A 26207-nucleotide genomic window follows, 5' to 3' on the forward strand; every position below is an offset into this window, starting at 1 on the left:
TTTCGCAAATCCCATACCCAACCTATAGATTAACGTCCAGTCAATAGTTACATTCATTCCTTTAATTAGACCTCAGTCATACCATACTCGTACAGAAAACACAAGACTTTAATTTTTAATTTTAATTTAAAAACATTTATGAAACATTATGATATTTTACGAGCACAATTCAATAAAACTTTTTTGTTGTGAATTCCTCACTTATCTATACGTTTTCAAAATCAACACTGATAAAAGTATATACACTGCATCTCACCCCCCCCCCCCCCCCCCCAAAAAAATATATAATTTCCCAGCTCAACATGCGAGAAAGATTAAAAAAAATATACGCTATATTAAAATGCTCTGTCTATTAAATACAGTGGTTTAATTTAAATAAAGGGGATATGTTTGACTGAATGGTGTGTAGGCCGTGGCTTCTGGTGGATCTGGACCTCGGCTGCTACCCCAACGCTGCTCAGCAGGCGTACCATGCTGCCCTTTACCATGCTGCTGGTCCTCCCCTTAACCATGCTGTTGATCCCCCTCTTAACCATGCTGTTGGTCCCCCTCTTAACCATGCTTCTGGTTCCACCTCTTAACCCTGCTGCAGGTGAATTGATTATAATTTTGATCACATCTCTCACTTCACTGTAGGTGTGTGCACCAAACTGTGGTTACCTTGGTGTGGTTACCTATTATTCAGAACCATAATTCCAGAGTTTACCATTTAATTAGATCCATGTGATTTAATATTTTGTTGCATGCTTCTTTATCTTAATAATATACTGGATTGGATATTCTCTGGCCAATATAGAAAGCACAATACATTATGTTGGGTCAAAAGTTTAATTTATATCAAAAAACATTATTTGGTTTGTGTAAAAACATGAAAGTGTAAAAGCAAAAACAATTCAAACTAACAAATAGGTGATATATGAATTTTTACAATGATCAAAATTCTGGAGGACAGATTTATATTGGATACAACTCCAAAACCTCCCCATACCCATAGATTACCAACAATAATAATAATAACAAAAGCATCAACACTAACAGCATTCAAATGCAAGATGCCTCACCTTTCCAAAAGATGATATATCTATGATAAAAAAACATTGGTTGTTTAATTGTTTCATGTATTAAATGATACATTCTTATGGTATTACATTGCATCGATATGTTTGAATAGCATCAGAGTTTGAGACAGGATGGAAAGACAACCAACCTCTTCAGGATGTTTTCATGGCAGCCTCAAAAGCTCCACAATGGATTCTCTCTTTAGTCTAGCGGGTCAGTGGAACCGAGGCATAACCTTTACACTATGGTGGTCTAAACTCAATACGATGGTGGTTGGTTTAGACTCCACACGATAGTGGTCAAACCTTCCCACGATGGTGGTCTAAACTTCCGATGACGATGGTCCGTTGCGTTGATCCTGTGTTCAGCTGCTTTGGCGGTGTTCCCCCGCCAGAGGGGGCTGTTGAGCCGGTCTGTGTCCGAGCCGCTGTTACAAATCTTGGTGTTCTTGTGAAGTGGTCAGACGGCTGGTTGGCCGCCTGGGCTGAGGTGGAGCAGGGTGCGGGGGTAGCGAGGTGTTTCCTGAGCAGGATGAGGGGAGGGTTCCTCAGTAGGGTGTACGCCAGCGCCCAGCGCTTCCTGGCTCTGCTGTGCACACCAGACTCTGGGTCGGGGATGGTCGGGGAGAGATTGGACAAGATGGATAAGGTTGGATTTAGTGGATTTAAGGCCCCCGGTATACTTAAAATCGAATGAAAATGGTGTGTTCACGCAGACAAATTTAAACATTGCATTATTCAACAGCAGTTCAACAGCCTAAGAGAACACAGCAATTTAGTGCAAAGATTGTATGCACCAGACGGACGGACAAGGTTGGATGTAGCAAGTAGAGTTTGATATGGTGGGTCTCTATTTTCTGTTACCTGTGTGTCTTTTAAAACATGTACAACAAAATCCATGATCAATGATGCTAACATTTTTTGTGTGATAGGAAGTATTATTCAAACAAACAAGTTATACACACACACACTAACACACACACACACACACACACACACACACACACACACACACACACACACCGAGGGTTGTATTACGGAACGGCTGGTAGGGGCCTGCTGCTTTTGGCTCCGGGGATCTGGACCACAGCAGGTTACAGAAGCACACCAGCGTCGGGTTGCCATGATAGTGGTCTGCAAAGATCATGCCCACCCACCATGTGTAGCCTAGAAACACAGCAGGAGAACCACATCACGAGCAGGCTTTAGATCATCCTGTCAACACCTCTCATCTGTACTACTGTATCCAGGGGAGCTCCAACACACGCTCACACACCCTATGGACAACAGTCCATCCTCCTCATTGGAGGCAGCAGGGGAGCTACAGGTCTGAACCCTGACTCGCCGGTGACTGTTGGATGACGACTGGAAGACAACTAGCTGGTGAGTGAATGACGACTGGCAGATAACTAGCTGGTGACTGGATGATGACTAGAAGATAACTAAAAGGGGACTGAAAGATAACTAGCTGGTGACTGGAAGATAAATAGCTGGTGAAAGGATGGCGACTGGCAGATAACTAGCTGGTGACTGGCTGGTGACTGGAAGATAACTAGCTGGGGACTGGCTGGTGAGTGGAAGATAACTAGCTGGGGACTGGCTGGTGACCTTTCTTCGTTGCCCTGGATGCAGTGGAATATGAGATATCTGAACAGGGTTCTGCTCTCTATGAGCTTCATCCTGTTAACAGGAAGGACTGAACCACCATCAAGAAGACTAGAAAGCCAACCACCACGACCACCACCACCACCCCTGTCCACACTGCAGGTATGTGGCGGGAGGATCAGCCTCTTCGCTCACCCGAAGACCCATCAAGACCCCAGAAGGACAATCACTCGACTCAGCGGGATCACCAATGAAGAGAGCAGCTTTGGGAAGAAGGTGCTCATTTTACCATAGCATAGCGCAGTTTAGCATAGCTCAGATTAGCATGCATCAATTTAGCATACCACAGCATATCGAGCACAGAGTAGTCTTGAACAGCATAGTTTAGCACAGCATAGCTAAGCACAGTAAAGCGTAGCCTAGCATAATGTAGCACAGCAAAGTTTAGCACAGCATAGCATAGAGTAGCACAGTATAGCGTAGCACAGCAAAGTTTAGCACAGCATAGCATAGAGTAGCATAGTATAGCGTAGCACAGCATAGTTTAGCATAACATAGTGTAGCAAAGTATAGCATAGTATAGCACTACTGTAGCGCAACCCACCCATGTCCTTGGTCTCGTGTCCTTTGGGCATGATGGTGCGGTCAATGCGAGGCAGCAGCACCAATCCTACAGTCAGGCTGACCAGCAGGCGCAGGGCGCAGGCGCTCAACCCCAGCACCACGTTGTAGAAGAAGAAGAAGTAGCTGAAGCAGTTGAACGCTCTCCTGGGGACGAGAGCAAGAAGGCATTGAAACGCTGGCCGTCTGCTCCCGCTGCGGGCGCCTCTCTAAACCAACAGCCCTCACCGGGGCAGTGAACCAATGGTACCCCTTGTTGGAGGGTTTAATGAGGATGAGACGTTTGGGGAGTGTGGGGCCAGAGCAACATTGAGTCAGTCTCTGGATGTTGTGGACGCTCCGGGCGGGGGCTGCTTACCTGTTGTTTAGGGCAAGAGGTTTGTCTTTCTCTGTTGTACTCAGCTTATCCTGCAGGAAGAACATCTTGACAGTGTATACCTGCAGGCAACCGACGGCCAAGAGTACTGCCAAGCCCAGCCTGAGATAAAGGGCATCAGCGTTATTCATACACACATGCATCTACAGGTATGTATCCACCAATCCGTTAATAAACCTGTCAGTAGGTTAAGAGTAGCGTTAGATGAGGGGACGTTACAATGAGTAGCCCAAAGTGGTCAGTCTCTCCAGGATCTGGCCGTGCAGGATGGGAACGATCATTGTATATGCAAAGATCAGGATAGCCAGGAAGGCCACAATGTTAAAGATGATGTAACCTAGAAAAAAAACACACACATATAAGCGGCTATTTGTCTTGCTAAAACACATACATTAAACCAGCAACAATTAAAAGATGATTTCCCATACAAAGGTTTGTTTGTTTGTTTATGAAACCACAAACTATTATCTGATATCCTTAAGCTGCACCTTTTGAACTATAAAAACCTATTTACCTTGTTCACTCGGCGGCCATCTTGAATTTGAAACGATGCTATGTGGGGGTAAATCTGACATCTTACCTTGAATTCACTACCTCAAACTCTTTTTTCTCCTTACTCCTTAGGCACACATCAACGGCCACATATGGCACGCGAGGATGGCATGGTCAACACAAACTCCGGTTTCAGCATTAGTAGCTGTTACAAAGCAGCTAACCACTTCCGGAATCCCCAGGAATGACTCGCCAGAGCCGTTATAAAGGGGTCATCCCTAGGGTTCCCCAGGTCCTTTGTTCCCCGGGTGCAAAGGGTTAGGGTCAGGTTTAGGGTTATGGTTAGGGTTACGGTTAGGGTGAGGGTTAACCTTAAACCTAACCCTAATAGGCTATATAATAAGGCATATAAGGCTATATAGTCGATAGTATACATTTGTAAGTGAAAAGATTCTGCATAATGTCTAAAAAATAACTGCCAAATTGCAGAATTGTTCGTCATAAATCCCAATATTGATGATTTCAAAATACAAAAGCAACTTCCAACCTGCCTTATTCTATAATTAAGGGAATTCACTTTAAATACACCCTATGTAAGAAATGTATCGCATATGTTTTCAACCGCTGAGATGGAGCGGCGGTGGCGTAGTGGATTAGTATGAACCCCGAACGCCAGCGACCGGGGTTCAAATCTTGACGGCCCATAATCATGCCTTTTACCCTCATAGATATGGTGCCAGCACGGCTCTGAGAACATGGGTTCAAGTTTGAAATAAGCACAAAAATATAATTCCATTTCCTTCAGTGAATAACTTATCCATATGACATAAGAATTGGGACTTTTTAAGCTTCACATGAATGCGCATCACTTGGGAGACAAACCCTGCATGGAGAAATTCAAGACTAACGCGCTACCTCCAATCTACCACTATCTCACGGCGACACACTGCACAACAGTAAGTATTGTCTACATAAGGTAGATCAAATTGCTAATCCCCTCTGATGAGAACCTGTTTCTCTCATAAAGAATATTCTCAGGCAATGCCAAGGGATCGCTCCCGAAAGACATTCTGTCGGAGAGACCCTCTACGATACGGGCTCCGAGGTCCACGGGAACACCCACAAATGGTGACGACATTGTCAAAGGAGGGTTTAGGAAGCTGCGAGCGCCGATCTAACCCGATAGTCTTAGCTGAAAACCTGCTCCCGACCAGGTTTGGTTGAGGGCATAGGTCACCATGGTGATACAGCGAGGCTAAAATAGATTTGACTTTCGTGTCACAGCTAACCCAGGCATTGAGCGCAACATACCTCGCTAACCCACTAATCGAGGATCGTAGTACAGGGCACTGGTGTGAGTGTGATTAGCTGTTACAAGCTGTTTTGAAAATGTGCAGCTTCTGACATCACAGGTGGGTGTGTCCACCTAGATGTGTCCTGGATAGATCAGTTTACCAGCGAGCCTACCCAGTGGACTGTAGCAAATGTTGCTCATCTATCCATCATACATCTAGGTGAACACGCCCACCTGTGATGTCAGAAGCTGCACATTTTCAAAACGGCTTGTAATGGCTAATCACACTCTCACCTGGTGGTTTACTCTGGCCCCTTTAAATTCTAGATGGCCACCGAGTGAATACAACCATCTATACAGACGTCTATAGACTTTTTTTTTTACGCGTGATGAATGCCATACCCCATAACGTGTAAGCGATTTGACACCCAGAGTATCTTGCAATGGCAGCCTGTAAGAAAAAAAACAGATCAACCTGAAATGTTTTTATTTTGTATTCATTCTGACACAAGGCCTGTGTGAGTGTGTGTGTGAGCGAGTGTGTGAGTGTGTGTGTGAGCACGGGTGTGTTTGTGTGAGCGTGTGTGTGAGTACTTTGCTCACCATACTAGAAGCAGGGTTGATATTCTTGCGGAACTTCTCAGGGAGGAAGCCCCTCTGCCCCCTCCACAGCCTCTTCATATGCTTCCTGTTACAACAAACCCCATGGTCAGTACACATGGTCAGTACAAGACCGCGCATGGGCAGTACAGGACACAGTATGGTCAGTACTTACCCGACATGGTCAGTTCTGACCCGATATGGTCAGTACTTACCTGGCCCAACATGGTCAGTACTGACCCGAGATGGTAAGGGATAACCTGACCCAATATGGTCAGTAATGACCCAACATTGTCAGTACTAACCTAACATGGTCAGTACTAATCTAAAATGGTCAGTACTAACCCGACCTGACATGGTCAGTACTAACCTCACATGGTCAGGACTGACCCGTTAGGTCAGTACAGGACTAAACACGCCCAACCTTGGAAAAGCCTTTAGGCGTGCAGAAGCTGATGAACTACCTGTAACACACCAGAACGTGGAAGATGTAGACCAGGGAGATGAGGCAGGCTGTGATGGAAGCCATCATCCATGACTCTGAAGAAATAAGCACAACCACATTCCTTAAGTACAGTACAGTCATTAAAAAAAAATCGGTGTGTGTGTGTGTGCGTGTGCGTGTGTGTTTGTGTGGAGGACTCACTGCGTGCGATGATGGCAAACTCCGTAATTGAGGCTGAGGCTGAATTTAACCGATCCAGCCAGCGAATTAACTCGTCCAACTCATCAAAGACCCACTGGCTCAACACGTATGAGTAGTGCAACAGCTGATGGACACAAACATGTCTTATAACTAGAATGAACAAGCAAGGCAGACAGACAGGCAAATACTTTTTGTTCAAGATGTAGTCAGACGGAGAGAGCGAAGGGATAAGTAGATTGACGAAAAGGAAGACAGGAACGAAGACAGACAGACAGGTGAGAAGACAGACAGTCCTCACAGTGTAGAGGCCTATGAGGCTGATGATGGTGGTTCCTATCAGTCTATTGGGGAACCTGAAGTGTGGGTCCCACTTGTACACCCTTCTTTGGAACCAACTTTCCCTGCTGTCACACACACACACACACACACACACACACACACACACACACACACACACACACACACACACACACACACACACACACACACACACACACACACACAAAATAATTAGACTTTGCAGTGATCATTTCTATGCACATTAACAAGTGGATGTCTGAACGTGTACGTCCGACCGTGTGTGTGTATGTACCCAGGAGGAGGCGGTTTCCGTAGCAACCTCTTGACATATTGGACATGGTGTTCAATCACCTCTCCTGTAACCTGGACAGCACATTAAAACAAGATGTTGTGACCCTCTAGAAGCAGACGCCACCCTAGCCTATTTATGCTTCTAAACGTCCTCAGTCCTCTGACCGCATCCGGTCACAATTCCGCTGTGACACCTTGTGACACCACGTTTGATGGTTGCGTGTGTTTGTTTTGATCCTCCGCACACCTGCTCATCGTCAGCAATCATCTCCACATCGGCCGCCACCTCCGGATGGTTGGGCCCTTGTTTGTAACCCTACCTTGTTTGTCCGTGTCTAGATCCGTGACACATCCATAGTGGTGAACTACACTCATAGACCTGTAATTATTGCTATCTGTTATTTGTATTGATCATTATCTCCATAGCAGTCGGTGCTACAGGCCAATGCCTACTTCTGGCCCTGTGGTATGTGAATATAGGTTGCTTTTAACATGACGGTGGGCCGCTGTATTGCAACAGTTTTGTTTCGGGTACACGCTTTCTCCAAATGTGTGACAGCGTACTATTAGTTCAAATGCTGCATATTCATGTCGTAGCTGTTGTAAATAGTTTTGTTGACTCTATTTCATATTTTTTTCGGTTTTTTTGTGTGTTTTTCAGCTTCTTTGATTCGCTAGTTGTCTTGTGTAAAATGATCTTGACTCCTGGTTACCTGATTCTGTCGGCGTCCTTGCACAGTTTTGACCAATATGAGGAAAAAGCGACCCAGGAGAAAGAAGAAGGATACCATGGTCGGCAATAACTGTATCAGATTCCCATACCTAATAAAAAACTACACACAAACAAAGTGTGTCACAGCAATGGTTGAAACATTCAGGTGAATAGTTACGTAACTGTATGAATAGTGGAAGTTACCTGACCATATGAATTAGGAAATGGTAACCTGGCTGTATGATAGGTGAAGTTAACTGACTACATGAATCGGTGAACCTGAATGTATTAATGGCTGAATAGTTACCAGACTGTATGAATGGGTGAATAGTTACCTGACTATGTGAATAACCATCTGAATGAATGGGTGAATAGTTCCCTGACTGTATGAATGTGGCATTATTTATCTGGCATTATGAATAGGTTAATAGTTGTCTGTATGTATAGGTGAATAGTTTCCTGAATATATGATGGATGGGTGAATAATTTATTGTCAGTATGAATGGGTGAATAGTTATCTGACTTTATGAATGGGTGAAGAGTTACCTGACCATATGAATGGGGGAATAATCACCTGAATGTCTGGACAGGTGATTACAAGGGCGAGCATGACACCGAGCCTGCAGTAAAAGAGACAAGCCTGGTAAATGCAAAGTTTGCTAACATGCTAGGCTAATGCTTAAAAAAATAATGGCAGGCTAGAGTGTAGTAGTAGTGCTAATGCTTCTATGAATAGACGGATAGATGAATGGATGGTTAGAAGACTAGCAGGTGAGAATGTAGACTAGGGAATTGCCAGCTAGCACTCTAGGCTAATGCTTTAGAAATGGATGTTGGTTAGAGTTAGCTAGAGTGTTGAGCAAGGCTAAGCTAACATTCTAGGCTAATGCCTCAGAGATGGAGGGTTACCAGGCTAGAGTGTAGAGTATTCCCAAAACAGCTCCAACTCCCCTAGCAGTTGTAGAAAGGCATGCGAAGAAGGGAAAGAATACTAGCCCCACCTCGAACGCTCCAAAAAGGAACACAAAGGCTGGAAAACAAACAGACATATTAGAGTGTCAGGAAAATCTAATCTATTCTAGTCAAACACAATCAATCATCATCAAATCCATCAAAATACATTCAACATTAATTAATCATATTAAATTCACTCTAATCTAATCCAGTAATATTCAATCCACAATAATGATTACAATGAATTTAATATTACTAGATTCGTTTAATATAATTAAATTAAATCTATTCTAATGCAATCTAGTGATATTCAACTATACAAATCTACTTGAACATTAAAAAATATCATATCAACCAGTAATCTTGAATCGAATCTACCCTAATGTAACATTATCTAATCTTTCTTCCAGAATGAGAGAAGGGAGAGGGGCGTGTCTTCCAGAATGAAAGAGGAAAAGGGTGTGTGTCTTCCAGATTGGAAACAGAGAGGGGGCTTGTCTTACGCTGGGCCCAGGGCGGAGCAGGAAACAGGATGTGTTGCTTGGAGAACAGCAGGAAGACCACACGGGAGGAGGCGCCAAAGGCAAACCCGTAGGACCAGCGGTTACTCAGGCTGTTCATCGCCTCCAGAGGCCTACAACACAGAACATCTCCATCACTGAGGCATTACCATGGCCTTCATTAAGTTACCATAGCAACAGAACATCACTCTGAGGCATTACCTTGACCCTCATTAAGTTACCGTAGCAACCGAACATCTCCATCACTCTGAAGCATTACCAGGGCCTTCATTCAGTTGTGCTAGATTAATGTGACTGCTGGGTGTCGGGTCGCGTTGGGACTTACACCGCAATGCCAAAGTGCCCCGCCATGCGGGGCAGCCGGAGGTCCATGGCCCAACGGCGCTCCCTCGTCTGGAAGAAGGACAGCACCATGATGATCACCACCTGAACCATCAACAACACAAGGGAAAGGAAGCTGAATAGAAGAAGTGTGAGGGGGGACATTTTATGGTCACGGTTAAGGGTTGGTCAGGATTTGGGCATTTCCTCCTTTGGTGGTCTTTCCCGGGGTTGGACGGGCCGTTTTGGAATTTTCCCCGTATGTTGTCATATAAGGCGAGACGCCCCCTCCCCTTTCTCTGCCTTGCCAGCCCAGAGAATTTGGCCCGCCAATGAGATACGACCATGCAAGCGCCACATGTGTGTGTGTGATTACACACACTGTAACGCAAGTGTTGTACACTTCTTCGTTATTTGGATAATCGTTCTGCAACGATTATCCAAATAACGACTGTAGTTGGGGTTATCTCAGCCATGGTTGAGAAAGGAATTGGGGGAGAGGAACTTTGGCTTTGACTTCCTGAAGTACATGAACCACTACATGGAGGAGAAAGGGATTGTTGCCCACGAATGTCTCCGCTTGAGCCCCGCTGCCTGCTGCCGAGGGACCACCGCCTCTCCGCTGCCCGCTGAAGGAGGCAGTGGTCCCTCGTTAGCGAGGCTAAAGGCGGGAGACAACCGCGGGCAACAATCCCTTTCTCCTCCATGTTGTGGTTCAGTCCACTTCAGATGGATGTGGACGTGGAAGAACCAGACGTCGGAGAACCCGACACAGTCGTTTGTGATTCATAATATCGTCTGGAGGCGCACACAGCTTTTGGCCGTCATAATATCGTATTATATGATAAAGATATCTATGCATTATATGATATCATTTCGATATAGAGCTCCTTGACTAACACAAGTGTTGTACACTTCTTTGTTATTTGGATAACCGTTCTGCTGTTGTTTATAATGCAGCATAACAGGCACGTGCAGAGGGGGGGGGAGGCTATGGGTGCCCGAGCCCCTGCCCTTTTCCCTCTGAAGGACCAAAGTGCCCTTTTGAGTGGTCATTTAAATTTTCAATGCTTTGTAAAATTACACATGAACAATTAAACATTAACATGTGAATCAATTATTCGAGAATAAAAATGTCTAAAAGTAATAATATAGAAGTAAAGTTTGTACTTTGTAGCCTCGTTTACCGGCGCCCAGTGCGCTGCTGCCGCTGGGTGACGTCATAGGCTATCAACGTGACCTTTCACCTTTGCCTGCCTGCAAGATGCGCTTGTTGTTTTAAGAGACGGTACAACGCAGGGTAAGATCACTACAGAGTCAGACACAGACAGTTGTTTCCAAAACCATTAAGTTGATAATGCTAAATAAACTGTGACAGTTATCTCGTTTTGTAGTGTCATTTTGAAGTATAGGCCTATGTTTGCCGGCAAAAGCTTTTCAACAAGCATCGTTTTAACTGACCTGTTTATTTTCTATAGCCTACCAGCTAGCTATACAGCTAACCTATCTGGGAAACCTTTTGAAATTGCAAAGGGAAAGCATACATCATTATATTGAATCTGTATACTCTGTAGTAACTACTTGGCCACATGACATGGCCAAATCCGTTTCATGTCTACTCTGTCTCAGTGTCTCTGGCAGTAGGCTAGTTTATGCAAGTTGGCACTAGTAGTAGTACTAGTAAGGCAGGTAGGCTGTTATGTAAAAGTGCCCTAGGCTATTTCATCTTCCCGAAATTGTGGTCCAACTCCGCCAGATATCCCTATAGTGATCCGCGAACAAATGAATGTGTTAAGCGTTGCAACTAAAATGAACGCAATAGTTGCGGTAACTCCACTATTGAGATTAACCTGCTGTATCCTCTGTACTGAGATCAATTCTAAGGCTTGGGTGGCAACCAGGGTATCAAATAAACTACAAGTTCTCATACAGATGTTAGTATCATTCCTGACATCCTTGCATGAAGTTAAGAAGGCGAAAAAATTGTGCTTCTCCAAAGATCAACTCTCCTTATATTTTGAGAAAATAATCTGAAACGTATAGCCTACCTTTGCAAATTCCTTTCTGATTCAAAGTAGGTTGCAGTTATAGGCTACGATAAAACTGTTTAGGCCTATCTGGTTTGATAGTTTATCTTGTCTCTTTTTGTAAATCATCATATTGAATTCTGCCACAGTACAAAATGCCTCGTAAAGATAATACAAAAGCAGAAAAAGAAGGAGCTGCAGGAGGCAGAAAAAGGCAGTGGATCCCTAAGCAGATGGCTTATTAAGAGCACCACAGGTTGGAATAGTACTTCACACAAGAACTAACAAAGTCAATCTAACAATTACAAAAGTTCATTACAGTCACTAATCATTTTACAAAAAAGAGCGGTAAGGATCATTCACAGGGTCGGGTATCTGGAACATTCCAATCCACTATTTCTACAGTCTAAATTATTAAAATTCACAGACATCGTCTCATATCAAACAGCAATAACTATGTACAGGGCTAGGAACCATTTGTTACCATTGAACATTCAAAACTTGTTTAGTGAACGTGAGGGTTTGAGGAGAGAACTCAATTTCAAAATTCAGATGAGAAATTCCACCATGAAAAGTTTTCGCATTTCTATCACAGGTGTCAAGTTGTGGAACAATCTGAGCGAAGTACATAAGCAATGTCCAAGCATCAATGTTTTTAAAAGAATGTACAAAAATTTAGTGTTCACAGGATATAGTGAACTGCACTAAGAGTCAGTAGGTTTGTGTATGTATGTAAAGGTATACTGTGTATACACGCTGTTGCGTCACATTCATACTGTTACTTGTTAAATGTATGTTGTAGATATATATATGTACATACTTACATATACATATTTATTTATATAACATAACATTTTTATATTCATTTATTATTATTATTGTTATTATCATTATTATTATTATTATACAGAGTAAGTAATAAGAGGGGTGGGAGTACATACGTTTTTACTTCTTCTCACTCCTTTTCGGATATGTTTACATGAATGTTTATTTTTATTTCTTGTTTCTTTTTGCTTTTTACTATTACTATTATTATTTTTGTTTTTGTTATTCATTCTTGAATGGCTTTATTGTTGTAATTGGCAAAATTTGTTGTTTTTGTTTTGTCTACATATTCGAAATAAACATGAAAGAAAGAAAGAATCTGACATGTTCGCATATATATACAGTACACACACACACACACACACACACACACACACACACACACACACACACACACACACACACACACACACACACACACACACACACACACACACACACACACACACACACACACACACACACACACACACACACACACACACACACACAAATTTGGTGCTGAAACTGTTAATTCTATTATAAATGCAATAATTTTAACAAATGTGGTATGATGGACTTTCAGTGCCTTTTTACAGTGTCAGAATTACCTTGTCAATATTTTAGGTATATATACTGGCTGTTCACATTGCAAGTGGTACTGAATACCTATAGGGTACTACTCAGCAAATTGTAACTTGTTCTCAGGAGAGGACAATGATTCATCATCAGATGAGGAGATGGAGGAGACAGAGGTGGTGAATGAGGGAGATTCAGAGGCGGAAGATGTGCAGGTAGCAACTCATGATACTCAACCACATGCAGTGAATCAGGGAGATGCAGAGGTATGTGCTGCAGCTCAGGGGTCAGCACATGAGGACATTGAAGCCATAGAAGGGCACTTTTCAGAATTACTTAAACTGCAACACCCAACTGATCCTGCTCATATCCTCAAATACAATATCAATTATGATGAGGCAGTTTTTTTGCAACAATTTGCAACAATATTGGTCCCTGCCAGCCAGTATTTTCATGCTTTCTAAAGAATTCAGACGGACGGTCATTTCAGAAACAGTGGTACGCCAAAAATCCATGGTTGGAGTATTCTCCCAGTGCTGATGCCATGTATTGTTTTAGTTGCCGTCTTTTTTCTAAAGATACAAGCCGCAACACCGGGAAAACGGAAGGGATGAATAAGAGGAGAAGGCTTTAGAAAGAATTAACATGTGTTGTATGGTGAGTTGGAATTCATTCAAGAAAAAATCATTGGAGGCTGCTTTTGAAGTTGGTCATCTTGAATTGCAGTCTGCGAAACAACGAGAGAGGGAGAGAAACAGAGAAGTGTTGTGCTGTTTAATCGACATTACTCTTTACCTGGCAAGACAGGGTTTGGCTTTAAGGCGGGACGATGAATCCTTATCAAGTCAAAATCAAGGGAATTTCCTGGAGTTGGTGGAGTTGTTAAGCAAATATGATGCAATTAAACTACACCTTGATGCGGTAAAAGAAAGGCAAGGACCTCAAACAAGACCTCTTGTCTCACTTCTCTCAAATAGAACACAGATTACTTAATCAAAGCTCTGGCCATATCAGTGAAGCGTGACATCCTAAAAGAGATTGAAGAGAGCAAGATCTTTTCCATTATGATGGATGAAACCACAGATGTTTCACACACTGAACAGGTTTCCTTTGTTGTCAGATATGTACATAATTTGCAAATTAGCGCTTCCTTCAGGTGTGTAATGTTCCTTCAACGAGTGGAGATGTTCTCGAAAATCTGGTGATGGCATTACTGGAAGAAAATGGCCTCAAAGTAGAGAATATCCGTGGTCAAGGATATGATGGGGCTGCAAACATGAGTGGTTGCTACAAGGGCCTTCAATCAAGAATCCTCAGGCAAAATTCCAAGGCCTTGTACATGCATTGCACATTGCCTGAACCTGGGGTTGGTGGAAAGTGCCAAGTCAAACATCGCCTTTCTCACATTTTTCAATGTAGTTGAAAAATGTTATGCTTTTGTGGCCAATTCATCCAAACCACACTCTGCATTTATTGAGACACAGAAGCTAATGCATCCTGGTCAATGCCCACTTGAGCTTCAGAAACTGTCAGACACCCAGTGGGCCTGCAGAGAGATGGCCCTCAAGACTCTTAGGAAGGTCCTTCCTGCTGTTATGAAGTTCCTTCAGGAAATAATAGAAAAAGATCCCCCAGACTCTTCAGCTGGTGATGCAGTGAGCCTGCTCAATGGCATTAATTTTGAGTTTTTCTTGTGTCTGGAGATCACCTGTCCAATCCTCCAGGTAACTGCAAGTGATTCTGATGGACTGCAGCAGAAAGGGATGGACCTGGCTGCAGCATACAAGATGTGGAAAGAGTTCTGCAAAGGTTGGTCTATTGCAGAGTAGAAAAAGAGTTGGAAAACATTTACGAACGTGCTACAGTGGAGGCTGCATCAGTGGGCCTGGACCCTCCAGCCGAGGTACCTGTACAAGCTAGGAAGAGGAAAGTGCCAGAGAAGTTCAAGTCTGATGCCAGGTCAGCTGTTGCGGATCATACTTTTTCATCACTACAGGACTACTACCGTGCTGAAGTGTACTACGTTTTTTTGGACACAATGACACCAATGACAGCTTCAGAGACGTTATAAAAGGAGGCGAAACACCACATGGGATGTATTAAATGCATTCCACCATCTTATAGTGCAGCAGAATTGGAAGACCCAGAGCTGCCCAACAGAGGCACTTGAAGCTGTCAGGAAGCTCTGTCAATTATATGACATTGCTGATGAGGATAAATTGCTGACAGAACTGAAAGTCTTTCATACATCCTACTCATGCCCCCCTCCAGTCACTGTTGCGTCTGTTGTCAAAGACAGTGCTGATGCTGATGAGATTTTCTCTTGCTTCTCTGAGTTGCTGACCACCTATGGCACTCTACCTGTGTCCACAGCGACTGTGGAACGTTCATTTTCCAAGTTAAAACTGGTGAAGACAAAACTCTGCAGCCTTTGTAAGGAGGAGAGACTGTCTGAACTGCTTTTGTTGAAAAGGATTGAAAAGGATGTTCCAATCAATCACAGTGTTGTGATCGACATTTTGTGATCGACATTTTCCGGGACATGGCTAACAGAAAGATTCTCTTATGAAGAGTGCCGGATGTTCCACATACGCACACACTCTCTTCTTTCTTTCTCTCTCTTTATGTCTCACACACACACACACACACACACACACACACACACACACACACACACACACACACACACACACACACACACACACACACACACACACACACACACACACACACACACACACACACAGTGTGATGTAAGTCCATATTTCCTTCTTAGGTGTACAGTATTGTGGATTAACTATTATGTTAAATGTCATATTGCACTTTCTAGATACAGTATAGTTTGAATACTGTATGTTTATATTTTGCTTGGACAACAGTAAAATTTTTTGGATACATTTGTGTTAATGTCTAACTTAAGGCTCCATATTTCATTCTAAGGTGTACAGTATTGTGGATTTACTATTATGAAATGTCATATTGCACTTTCTATAAACAGTATAGTTGGAATACTGTATCTTTACATTTTGCTTGGACAAGCGTTGCATTTTTTGGATACCTTTTGTGTGAAACTCTAACTTAAAGCTCCATATTTAATTTTAAGGTGTACGGTATTGTGGATTATGTACAATTTGATATAGCCCTCTCTACAGTATTAATAATGTATGTAAAACTACGTACATTTTTTTTTGCAGTTGCATTTTTTATGTGAATGTAGTCTGAAGTAAGGCTCCATGTTTCATTTTAAGTTGTAAATTGAAGTTCAATTGTTGATTTAGTATTTGAAGTGTTTGAGAAAGTGTAATTCAGTGTTTAAAAAATGACGTATATTGTTAAAAAATCTTTTTTGCATTGAATTTGAGCCCCTGCCCCTCAAAGGGTCTCTGCATGCCCTGCCATATAACACGTTGGACTCTCGTCTCTGGTATTTCCACAACGAGACTCGTAGTGGGGGTTATCTCAGCTATGGTTGAGAAGGAATTGGGGGGAAAGGAACTTTGGCTTTGACTCCCTGAAGTACATGAACCACGACATGGAGGAGAAAGGGAATGTTGCCCGCGAATGTCTCCCGCTGCCAAGGGACCACCGCCTCGGCGCTGCCCGCTGCAGGAGGCGGTGGGGCCTAAGCGCTGCCCACTGCCGAGGCGGTGGTCCCTCAGCAGCGAGGCTCCGGCGGGAGACAAGCGCGGTCAACAATCGCGGGCAACAATCCCTTTTGCGTGGTTCAGTCTACTTCAGATTGATGTGGACGTGGAAGACAGAAAAGGAAAAGGAAACAGAGCGCATGGTACCGTGGCCGCAAGCTGCTCAGGGCCACACCCCAACCCTCCTCCTTGACCCGCCTCTCTCCTCCTCATTTGCATTAAAGCTACAGACACTGAAACAGCGCGTTTGGGGAAAGCTCAATGTGCGACTGGCTCGTAGTGGCTGTAGTTCTGCACCATGGCTGAATATCGGGAAGGTCTTAAAATACTGTGTTATGGGCCCACTAATAAAAAAGGGTAAAGGGTTAGGGGCTAGGTTTAAGGTAGAATTGGGGTACTGACAGCTGGGTTAGGGTTAAGGGTTTGGATATAGGTAACGGTACAGACAGCTGGGTTGGGTTAAGGTAGGGTTAACCGTTAAAGGTTAAGGTAGTGTTCGGCTACTGACAGCTAGATTGGGGTTAGGGTTAAAGGTTAAGAAAGGGTTAAGCGTTAAGATACTGGTTAGGATACTCACAGCTGGGATCAGGCAGAGGTGAATCACCAACTTCTCCTCAATGTGGTTCCTACAGTAAACGTCAGGGACCCTGTTGAAACACAACCCATCATCAGACCACTGTATCATCATCAGCATCATTTTTATTATTATAACAATTTTTATTATCATTGAAGTTGTATTTCATTCTACAACTGTTGTGTTTTTGCTGGTGTGACAACTGAATTTCCAGTCCAGGACGGTTAAAGTTTAGCTTAAAGCTTATCCGTCCTATCACGTTGACAATTATTACTCTCCAACACTTTGTATTCTATTGTTGGAGTCATTCAACCACCGAGCACAGTTTATGGCTGGTTCAGACTACACGAATCTCTGATATTTCTACACGATTTAACATGTCACTATACGATCACAGAGCCAGGAAATCGGGTCTTGTCTCGTCGGAAGACTGGCCACACTACAAGAGTCGAGGGTGCGATGCTCTCTACTTTGTATCATTCACGTTTGCAAGATATTTAGAAAATCGAAGGTTTAGAACTGACATAAATGCTTTCTACATTTTTGTCATAAAGGTAACGCTTGCTTAAGTGTAGTTTGAAAAATGCAGCCCCTGCCGGCGACTTTCATTGGTTACTGCTGCGATTTTGTCCCGCCCAAGGACGCTCTGCCACATGCAGATCCCTTTTGCTACACATGTACCCATATCCTATACATAGACGCAGTATTGGCTGCTGGGACGCGAGAAATGCGGCCGCCATCTTGAAATGGGGATGGGGAGCCAGGGAGGAGCATAAAGTCCGAGGGGAGATCGGAACAGAGGATGTATTTCTGCTTGGGGAACACAGTTTGGCATCAACAACCTCCATTCAGACTTGTTATCATTGGTTGTGTCTGTGTTTCATCTCTTGAACTTCAGAAAGGAAGCACGAGAAAGAAGCTATGCAAAACAGTCCTCTTTCAGGGTTATAAACCCACACAGATATTGATATTTTTTACATTCACATTGCCTTGCATACACTACATTGGTCAGTCTGCATTTACCCTGATTGCTTTTTATTGTATTTTGAATTTCACTCCTAATTCATGATAATCAGGCCTAATGCGATAGATTTGTGTTCCATGATAATTATTTTTGTACTTTATTCTCTTATTTTTAAAACACTGTAAATGGTCAGTCTGCATTTACCCTGGCTGCTTTTTATTGTATTTTGAATTTCACTCGTTCTGGTCTGATCATTTTCACAAGTATAAGACAATACTTTCTTAAAAGTATAATTGTAACCTATAAATGGAGTCATTCAAGTAACAATATTCAAATACTAACATTGTTGGGTAAGACAGATTTTGGTTTTATCTGAATCCAGTGACATACATTTTTATAAATCTTCTGATGCAAAAAAATCTTGTTGCTCTGATGCAAAAAAAAAGGGTGCTAATTTTCAGTAAAAAACAAAAAGCTGGCACTATTTTATCAGCTGAGGGCGTTTTCATTGCCATAACAACATGAGCTAATCAACAAGTAGGCCTACAACATGTTCTAGAACAGTGATTCTCAATAATTGTCTGTCATTCCCCCCCTAGGCGCCCTCCCTGAATTGAAATAGCCTACTATTGAGAACCTGCTAATATTTATTTATTTAGATTAATAGAATTAGCGGAGATAACATCTGCAACAACTTAAAACAATTTCCAACTTCAGTTTATTAACTCAATTTGTAACATTTAAACAAGACTGCTAAGTCTGTGTGAATCTCAAAACAGAGAAACGATAGTTTATGTTATTATAACTCTAGTTCTATGATTGTAGGCGTAGCCGTTTAGGCTTCACCTATTGGGCTTGTCCCGTGTGCGCGCTTGCGCGCGCTGAAAATTCAAACTATGCACCTATCAGCGTGGGCACCGCCCACATTTCCCCACGGTATCGTGTCTATATAACGCGGTGTATACCGTCGCTCATCCTCCACGCTTTTCTTTCAGCATTTGGAGGGTACAGCAGGTGGGAAACTAGACGGCTACGCCTACAATCATAGAACTAGAGTTATAATAACAAAACTATCGTTCTATTTCATGTAGGCTACGCCGTCTAGGCTTCGCCTTATGGGCTAAGGTGAAGCTGCGAGTGGAGCCCGATCAATGTACTCCTGCTGGACCCCAGTCAAAACGACCTAAGTCACCATTAAGACTCAAAAAAGCCAAGGAAGTGTAAAACACAACAGCTTAATAAAAAACGAATTCCTCCTAGATCAAGCAAGGCAATGATCAAGGGAGGAAAAAGTGAGTCTGTAAAGACTCCGGCTCTAATCCGTGCTTCATGGAACCCATGAAAAGGAAAAGAAAAACCAGAGCAACACGGTTTCCATTAGGTCCGCTACTACCGGGGGCGGAGCCACAGAATCCGGCTCTCCAATAAGGGGACTCTCTCGGCCGTTTTTATTAGAAGAAAGCGGCGGGAGTGCCACACTGGCAAACAAAGCCACCTGACAATTGGCGAGCCAATAGAGAAACCCCCCTACGCTGTTTTCTATTTGAAAAAAGGTGGGAGAGTAAGACTGGTAATCAATTCCAACTGGCCAGCCGGCGAGAGGAAATCCAACCACGCCGCTTTAAAGAACATGTCTATATTCTTAAGCCGTAAAAGGGGTCCCGGACTCCAGCACAGAGTTGCAGAGTGAGCCCCTGGACATGTCTAACATGTAAAAACGGACAAAGGGGCTGGGGGAAGACCAAGACGCAGCCGCGCAGATGTCTTCCACCGAAACGCCCCTGAGTAGAGCCGTTGAAGAGGCCACGCTCCGTGTTGAGTGAGCTTTAACGCCCAACAGTGGCGCCAAGCCCTGCCGAGAGTAGGCTAAGCAAACACCCTCACATACCCAGCGAGAAATCCGCTGTTTAGAGAGAGCGCGGCCCCTGCTAGCGTCGCTATAACACACAAACAACTGTTGTGTGGAGCGGAACGCGGCCGAGCGATTCACGTACATAGCCAACGCCCGAACCGGGCACAGGAGATGCAACTCCGCCTCCGCCTCACTAGAATGAGGCGGGGGGTGAAAAGCCTTAAGCACAATATCCCTCGATCGAAAATAACTATTAATGTTCTTCGGGAGGAACGCAGGATTAGGTCTGAGCAACGCGAAGGAGCTGTCCTCGTTTAGCAACAAGCAACTTGGGCTGACAGACAGAGCGGTTAGCTCACCGGCCCGCTTGGCAGAAACCAAGGCCAACAAGAGTGCCGTCTTAAATGACTGAATAGTGTTGATAACCGTCTCAGGCAAACCTTTGCCCTGCAGGATCAACCTCTCAGGAGCCAAACCAACAGCCGTCCCGATACATCGGGCGGGTGGTGCACCGTCCCGTGGGCCTGTGAAAGCGCATCCGGCCTGAACGGTACTGGCCACGGCGCTTACCGCGAGAGTGCGGCCTGCTCTGGAAACCACAGAGCTGAACGGTTCTCCGGGGCCACTAATATCAGGGACAGTCTCTCCTGTTTGACCCGTTCCAGAAGAGGAAGGATCAGCTGGAGTGGGGGAAACGCATACAAGAGAGCCCACGGCCAAGGTGTGTGTGCCAACGCATCTACCCCCAACGGGGGAAGATCCCGAGGGCTGAGGGAGAGCAGAATAAGCAGGTCGTCTAGGTAGAAGAGAATCCTCTTTCCCTGACGCCTGAGCGGTTCCAACGCCGTCTCCACACACTTCGAGTAGGTGCGCGGAGCCAGGGAATAGCCGAACGGCAGACACTGGTACTCGTACGCCATCCCCATAAAGGCAAAGCAGAGAAACTTCCTGTGCGCCTGCCGAACAGGGACGTGGAGATCCTTGAGATCCAGGGATGTGAACCAATCGCCCTCTCTCACACACCGGAACAACGCTCCGACAGTGAGAATTCTGAACTTCCTCGTGGCAACGAATCTGTTGAACACGCGAAGATCCAGAATAGGTCTCTTTTCCCCTGACTTCTTGGAAACCAGGAAGTAGCGGGAATAAAACCCTAGGTGAGACTCGTGGGGGGGAACGACAGTGATGGCCCCCTTTACCAAGAGACGTGCCACCTATGCTGCCAGAGCCCTGCTCGCAGCCGGGTCCCGTAGCGTGGTCTCCACCAACCCCATAAAGGGTGGGGGACGACGCTTGAACTGTATGGGATGGCCCCATCTCAACGTGGTGTCCAACCACGATGGCAGAACGCACCGCTCTTGCCAACACGCATAGCTGTCGGAGAGAGGGCGAGCCGACAGCTGAGGAAGACCGTCCAGGAATAACCCGTATTCCTCTGCCCCTACCGCCTCCACACTGCGTGTGAACCAAGGGGGGCTTCCCATGAAAGGGAGGAGGCTCAGCGAGCGTAGGAGACGTACCAGAACCAGCCGCTATAAAAACAACGAGCTGTCTAGACGTCGCGCTCGTGCCCGCTGAACAGGGAGCGAGCCGTCCGGCCGCCGCACCTGTGCGCATGCGCTGTCCGCAGGCTGTAGCCACAGCGTGCGGACCCGTCTCCTATCCTATAATGTGGGGAACCAGGAGACCGGTACAAGCGGCCGTATCCACGGGCTCGTGCAACGAGTCTCTGATCCGTCCACGAGGCTCCAAGGAACGGCGCTTCTTAGAAGCAGGTGAACCAGAGGCCATGTGAACACGCCGGGAACTTCCCGGTCCGTGGCGCTGCTCTACCCGTCTGCGGCGGCTGCGGCTGCTGCTGCTGCTGCTGCTGCTGCTGCGGCACCGGGGCTGGAGTCGGAGGCGGCCCCCTGGAACGCTGGGACCGGCCTGGACCCCGCCTCCTCCCAGCCTGCTGGTGGGAGGAGCCTGTGAGAATCGCCCCGAACCGGTAACGATTCTCACGGACTGACTGCTGGTGCGCGAGCACCTCGGAGAACCGGGGACCAAATAGGCCATCAGGCGCTAGTAGACTCGTTCCGTCACCGCAGTGTGGGAGAGGCATATGACCCTTTGAATCATGGTAGCCCACGCCATATGCCGGCCGGCCGAAACGGCAATCGGCTGGCATAGCTGGAGGATGGCGCTGGAAAAGCGGGAAACCGCCAGCCATCTCGCGGCTTCCTCCGGGCCGTAGGCCTCCCTGTCAGCCGACAAGGAGACCATGGCAGAGGAGAGCAGGGCGATGTTGTTGACCGCCGCCGCGGATTGTCGGCCTAACATTTGTTAGGCCGACAATCTGCTTCTGGAGGCGGTCGGGGGGCAGCGGCTTTTCGTTAGGGCGCCATCCGGCGCCCGGACAGAGAAGCGCTGCCAGTGGAGGCTCCAGGCGAGGGATCCCCCTCGCTTACCGGAGCCTTCAGGGTAGAAGGGTCCCCACCTGCAGCAGTAAACAAGTGCTGCACAGGCGGGAACAAGGGGCACTGGGTAACCTGCCGGGAAGCAGATGGGGTGCGAAAGCACTCGCCCTGCATATATCGTCAGATACGGGGGCGAGAGGCGGGGCCGGCATGGGAATCCCTTTGATGGCCGCCGCCTCACCCATGATCTCCCGAAGAGATCGGTCATCCGGCGCGGTTCCTCGTGTTGTACGACGGTGGCGGTTGAAACCCGAGAGCGGGAAAAACCGGACGCTGAGTCGCCGTCCATGGAGGCGTCGTCGTCGGCGTCGATGATGCCATCATCTTCAGGTCCACCGCAGGGGAAAAGAAGAGATGCCTGGAGAGGATCCCCTCTTCAGGCAGCTCCCGGCAGGCGACACAGGAGACGGGGGCCGCCATAGCAACCGCGGCGTGGTCGGTGCCGAGGCACACAAAGCACGCAAAGTGCCCGTCACCCAGTGCCAGGGAGGTGGGACAGGAGGCGCATAGGAGTCCTGAAAAGGACCTAGCTCCAGGAGCGCTCTCAGGTGGCCCTGAAAAGGGGCCGTTTGTCCGCGGCCTCGCCCGAGCCGCTGCCACCGGCTTGGGAGATCCGTGTTTAAGTCTTCATCTTCTTCTTAATAGTAGTTCTCAATTTCTCGCTGATAAGCACAAGTGCTGAAAGAAAAGGGAGGATGAGCGACGGTATACACCGCGTTATATAGACACAATACCGTGGGGAAATGTGAAACTATGCACGCTGATAGGTGCATAGTTTGATAGGCGCAAGCGCGCGCACGGGACAAGCCCATAAGGCGAAGCCTAGACGGCGTAGCCTACATGAAATAGAACAGGCGCAAATGATTCACTGGGGTTTGCATTTAATTTAAAATATTTTTAAACAGTAAACATTCGTCACTTGTCAGCTTCATCAGCTTATTCCCTTTCAAAAAAAATAATATGTTCATCTTTCAAGCATCAATAAAGACACCAAGTCCCTCTGTCATGACTCTGTAAGACCAAAATTCTTGTAAAACTTCTGACCCTTGGTATTATGTTAATTTAAAATAAGTAACTTATTAAAATAAATAAATAAGACACTAAGTCCCGTCTGCTGCTCGCGCCCCCCCCCCCCCCCCCCCCCCCCCCGACACCTTTTATCAGCTGAGGGCGCTTTCAAAAGTCTCATAGTATTAGAACATGTGATACTTGTTGATTAGCTCAGTTGTTATGGCAATGAACACGCCGTCAGCTGATAAAATAATGCCAGCGTTTTTTTTTCACTGAAAATTAGCACCCATGTCAACTTTTTCTGCTCCTTGCACCTTATCATGCTTATCATGCTACGCAGCATTACAAGCCTCTGCCAACTAAACCATGAAGCAATTCAAGAGGAGGCATAGATAGAATCTCCTTGTGGTCAACTGTCATTGAATACATCTGAAAGATTATGTCAAGGTTTTAAAATGAATATTATTATTATTACCTGGTCATGTTACACAGCTGGAAATCGTGGATTTTCTGATAAAGACTAGCTAGCCTTTTTGACATACAAAACAGCAGAAACTGTTAGGTGCGCTCGTGCTGCATTTTTGGTTTTGTCAAACAGGAGTCTCCAACCCACAAATCAGAGGTTAGAGATTCCTGCAGGAAGGTTGCGCTCGATTTCATTAGCCCATTTGAGCCTGTTCATAGTGTACAACATCCATTCTCTCATTGCTTGTGTAAAAAAAAAAAGAGGTTGAATATGAGATTTGAGGACGAAACGATAGGGTGTGGGCTAAGGCAAGAGGTCTAGCTTCGCGACTGATAAAAAATACATATAAAACAATCACCGTAAACATTATAATAATTGAAGGAAAGAAAGTTGTTAATAAAAGTAAATACAAAATATCAATACAAAGTGTCAAGACAGAATAAACTCTGCTGCTGCAGCAACAGTCAGAGATACAGTCTATAAGGTAAGATACATAGATGTCTAATGTATTCATACATTGTTTATGTAGGATATATATGTATAGCCTAATCATCATATATTGTTTCTTCAACGTAAAAATAGCTGACCGTTTTTTTCCCCTTCCAGTTTTGATCTCGGACGTCTGGTCACTTATAGCATATAATAATAATAATTCATTCATTTTCAAAGGGTTCATTGCATGACTCTTTGAAGTTGTGATGCACAGGATAGGATTTGTGTACCTGTAACACAGACTCGTAGACCCTATTTTGTTTTTACAATGGTAGAAAAAATATCTACGACTTCAAATGTACTGTTACACATTTGTGACTTTAGTTTACGCATGCTTAAGACTTTTGTTAAGATAATACCTTCATACGAGGGCGTCGGTTCGGTTACAGCTTTGGTAGAGACGAAGTGAGGCGCAACATTTCGCAGGACGTTTACCGCAAACAAAGTTTTGGCGGTTGGCTTCAGAATGAGGTGATCATGGGTTCCGAATATTTACAAAAAACTACAGGGTCTTCATACCAAGGATTGAGTTATTTATTGCCGTACACAATATTGTACACGAAACACCATTGATCAACGTGTATTGGGAGTTTACGGCTCATCTTTGAGAAATATTAGCGTTTCAGGGGAAATAAAAATATGCGTACAGCTGGGATGTGTTGGGCGGTTGAGTGTCTGCAACGACTCCCTTCACACCAGCCTCCACCTCAAACAAATACTACAGCCAGACCATTGATTTGATCATAAATAACACATTTCTGACTATTTCTTGAGAGAAGAGGTAAACAACAGAAAGTCAATCTCAGCACGACTCACGGCCGAAACCGAAGAGGTTGTATATTGTGACTTAACCTTGATCTTCAGGTGGACACACTGCCTCATCCGTAGCGTCTAATGTTTGCCGAGCAAAAAGTGCTTGGTAGTAAAGGGTCAATCTGTGGTTTCTCCCACGGTGAGGTGGGGAGGCTATCAAAGCGCTGGGAAGAACGAGATAAAGACTTTTAATATTTAACAAGACTCAGATACTCACTGTGTTGGCGTTGTGTTCATGGCTGCGTTAGGATGAGGTTAGTGATGGGTCGTTCGCGACCGAATCAGTTCTTCTTTAACAAGAACGAAGGGAACTGATTCTTCTCCCTCGTTTATCTCGTTCGTTCTCAGACTCAACATTTTGTCTCGTCAATCTGTCTGTTCTTTCATGGTTCGTTCTCCACCCGGGTCCCCCACCATCATTGCTAAATCAAGTCTATTATTGTTAGCAGAGTCACACTCTCACGGCAGAATAATAATTCTAATACATGACAGATAACTTCTCTAGAGGAACTTCCTTACATACATGGTATGTAAGGAATGTGGAATGTGTGTTGGTTTGATGTTGTGTTTGTGAGTGTATGTATGCTAATGTTGTGTGTGTGTGTGTGTGTGTGTGTGTGTGTGTGTGTGTGTGTGTGTGTGTGTGTGTGTGTGTGTGTGTGTGTGTGTGTGTGTGTGTGTGTGTGTGTGTGTGTGTGTGTGTGTGTCAGGCACCCCAGCAGAGCCGGGTG

General features: G+C 45.1%; 1 protein-coding gene across 3 annotated transcripts; it reads right to left on the bottom strand.

Moving 5' to 3' along the window:
- Nucleotides 1–819: 819 nt before the first annotated feature.
- On the bottom strand, nucleotides 820–26108 carry stra6l (STRA6-like). Of its 3 annotated transcripts, none has more exons than XM_056585851.1 (18): nucleotides 25694–26108; nucleotides 17423–17492; nucleotides 9796–9896; nucleotides 9453–9583; nucleotides 8905–9025; nucleotides 8570–8615; nucleotides 7997–8116; nucleotides 7285–7355; nucleotides 6991–7093; nucleotides 6693–6816; nucleotides 6511–6586; nucleotides 6050–6134; nucleotides 5849–5897; nucleotides 3880–3997; nucleotides 3643–3762; nucleotides 3268–3431; nucleotides 2082–2225; nucleotides 820–1663 (listed from the first exon to the last, which is right to left on the bottom strand). In XM_056585851.1, exons 1-18 carry the CDS (start codon nucleotides 25711–25713, stop codon nucleotides 1359–1361), a joined length of 1968 nt encoding a protein of 655 aa, XP_056441826.1. In that variant the 5' UTR covers nucleotides 25714–26108; the 3' UTR covers nucleotides 820–1358. The 3 variants fall into 3 exon arrangements, with proteins under 3 accessions (XP_056441826.1, XP_056441827.1, XP_056441825.1); XM_056585852.1 differs by having other exon boundaries at nucleotides 2097–2225; nucleotides 6991–7096; XM_056585850.1 differs by having other exon boundaries at nucleotides 6991–7096; nucleotides 25694–26107.
- Between the last annotated feature and the right edge of the window lie 99 nt (nucleotides 26109–26207).

Source organism: Gadus chalcogrammus, chromosome 3 (assembly GCF_026213295.1).
Source record: "Gadus chalcogrammus isolate NIFS_2021 chromosome 3, NIFS_Gcha_1.0, whole genome shotgun sequence".
NCBI classification, from domain to species: domain Eukaryota; kingdom Metazoa; phylum Chordata; class Actinopteri; order Gadiformes; family Gadidae; genus Gadus; species Gadus chalcogrammus.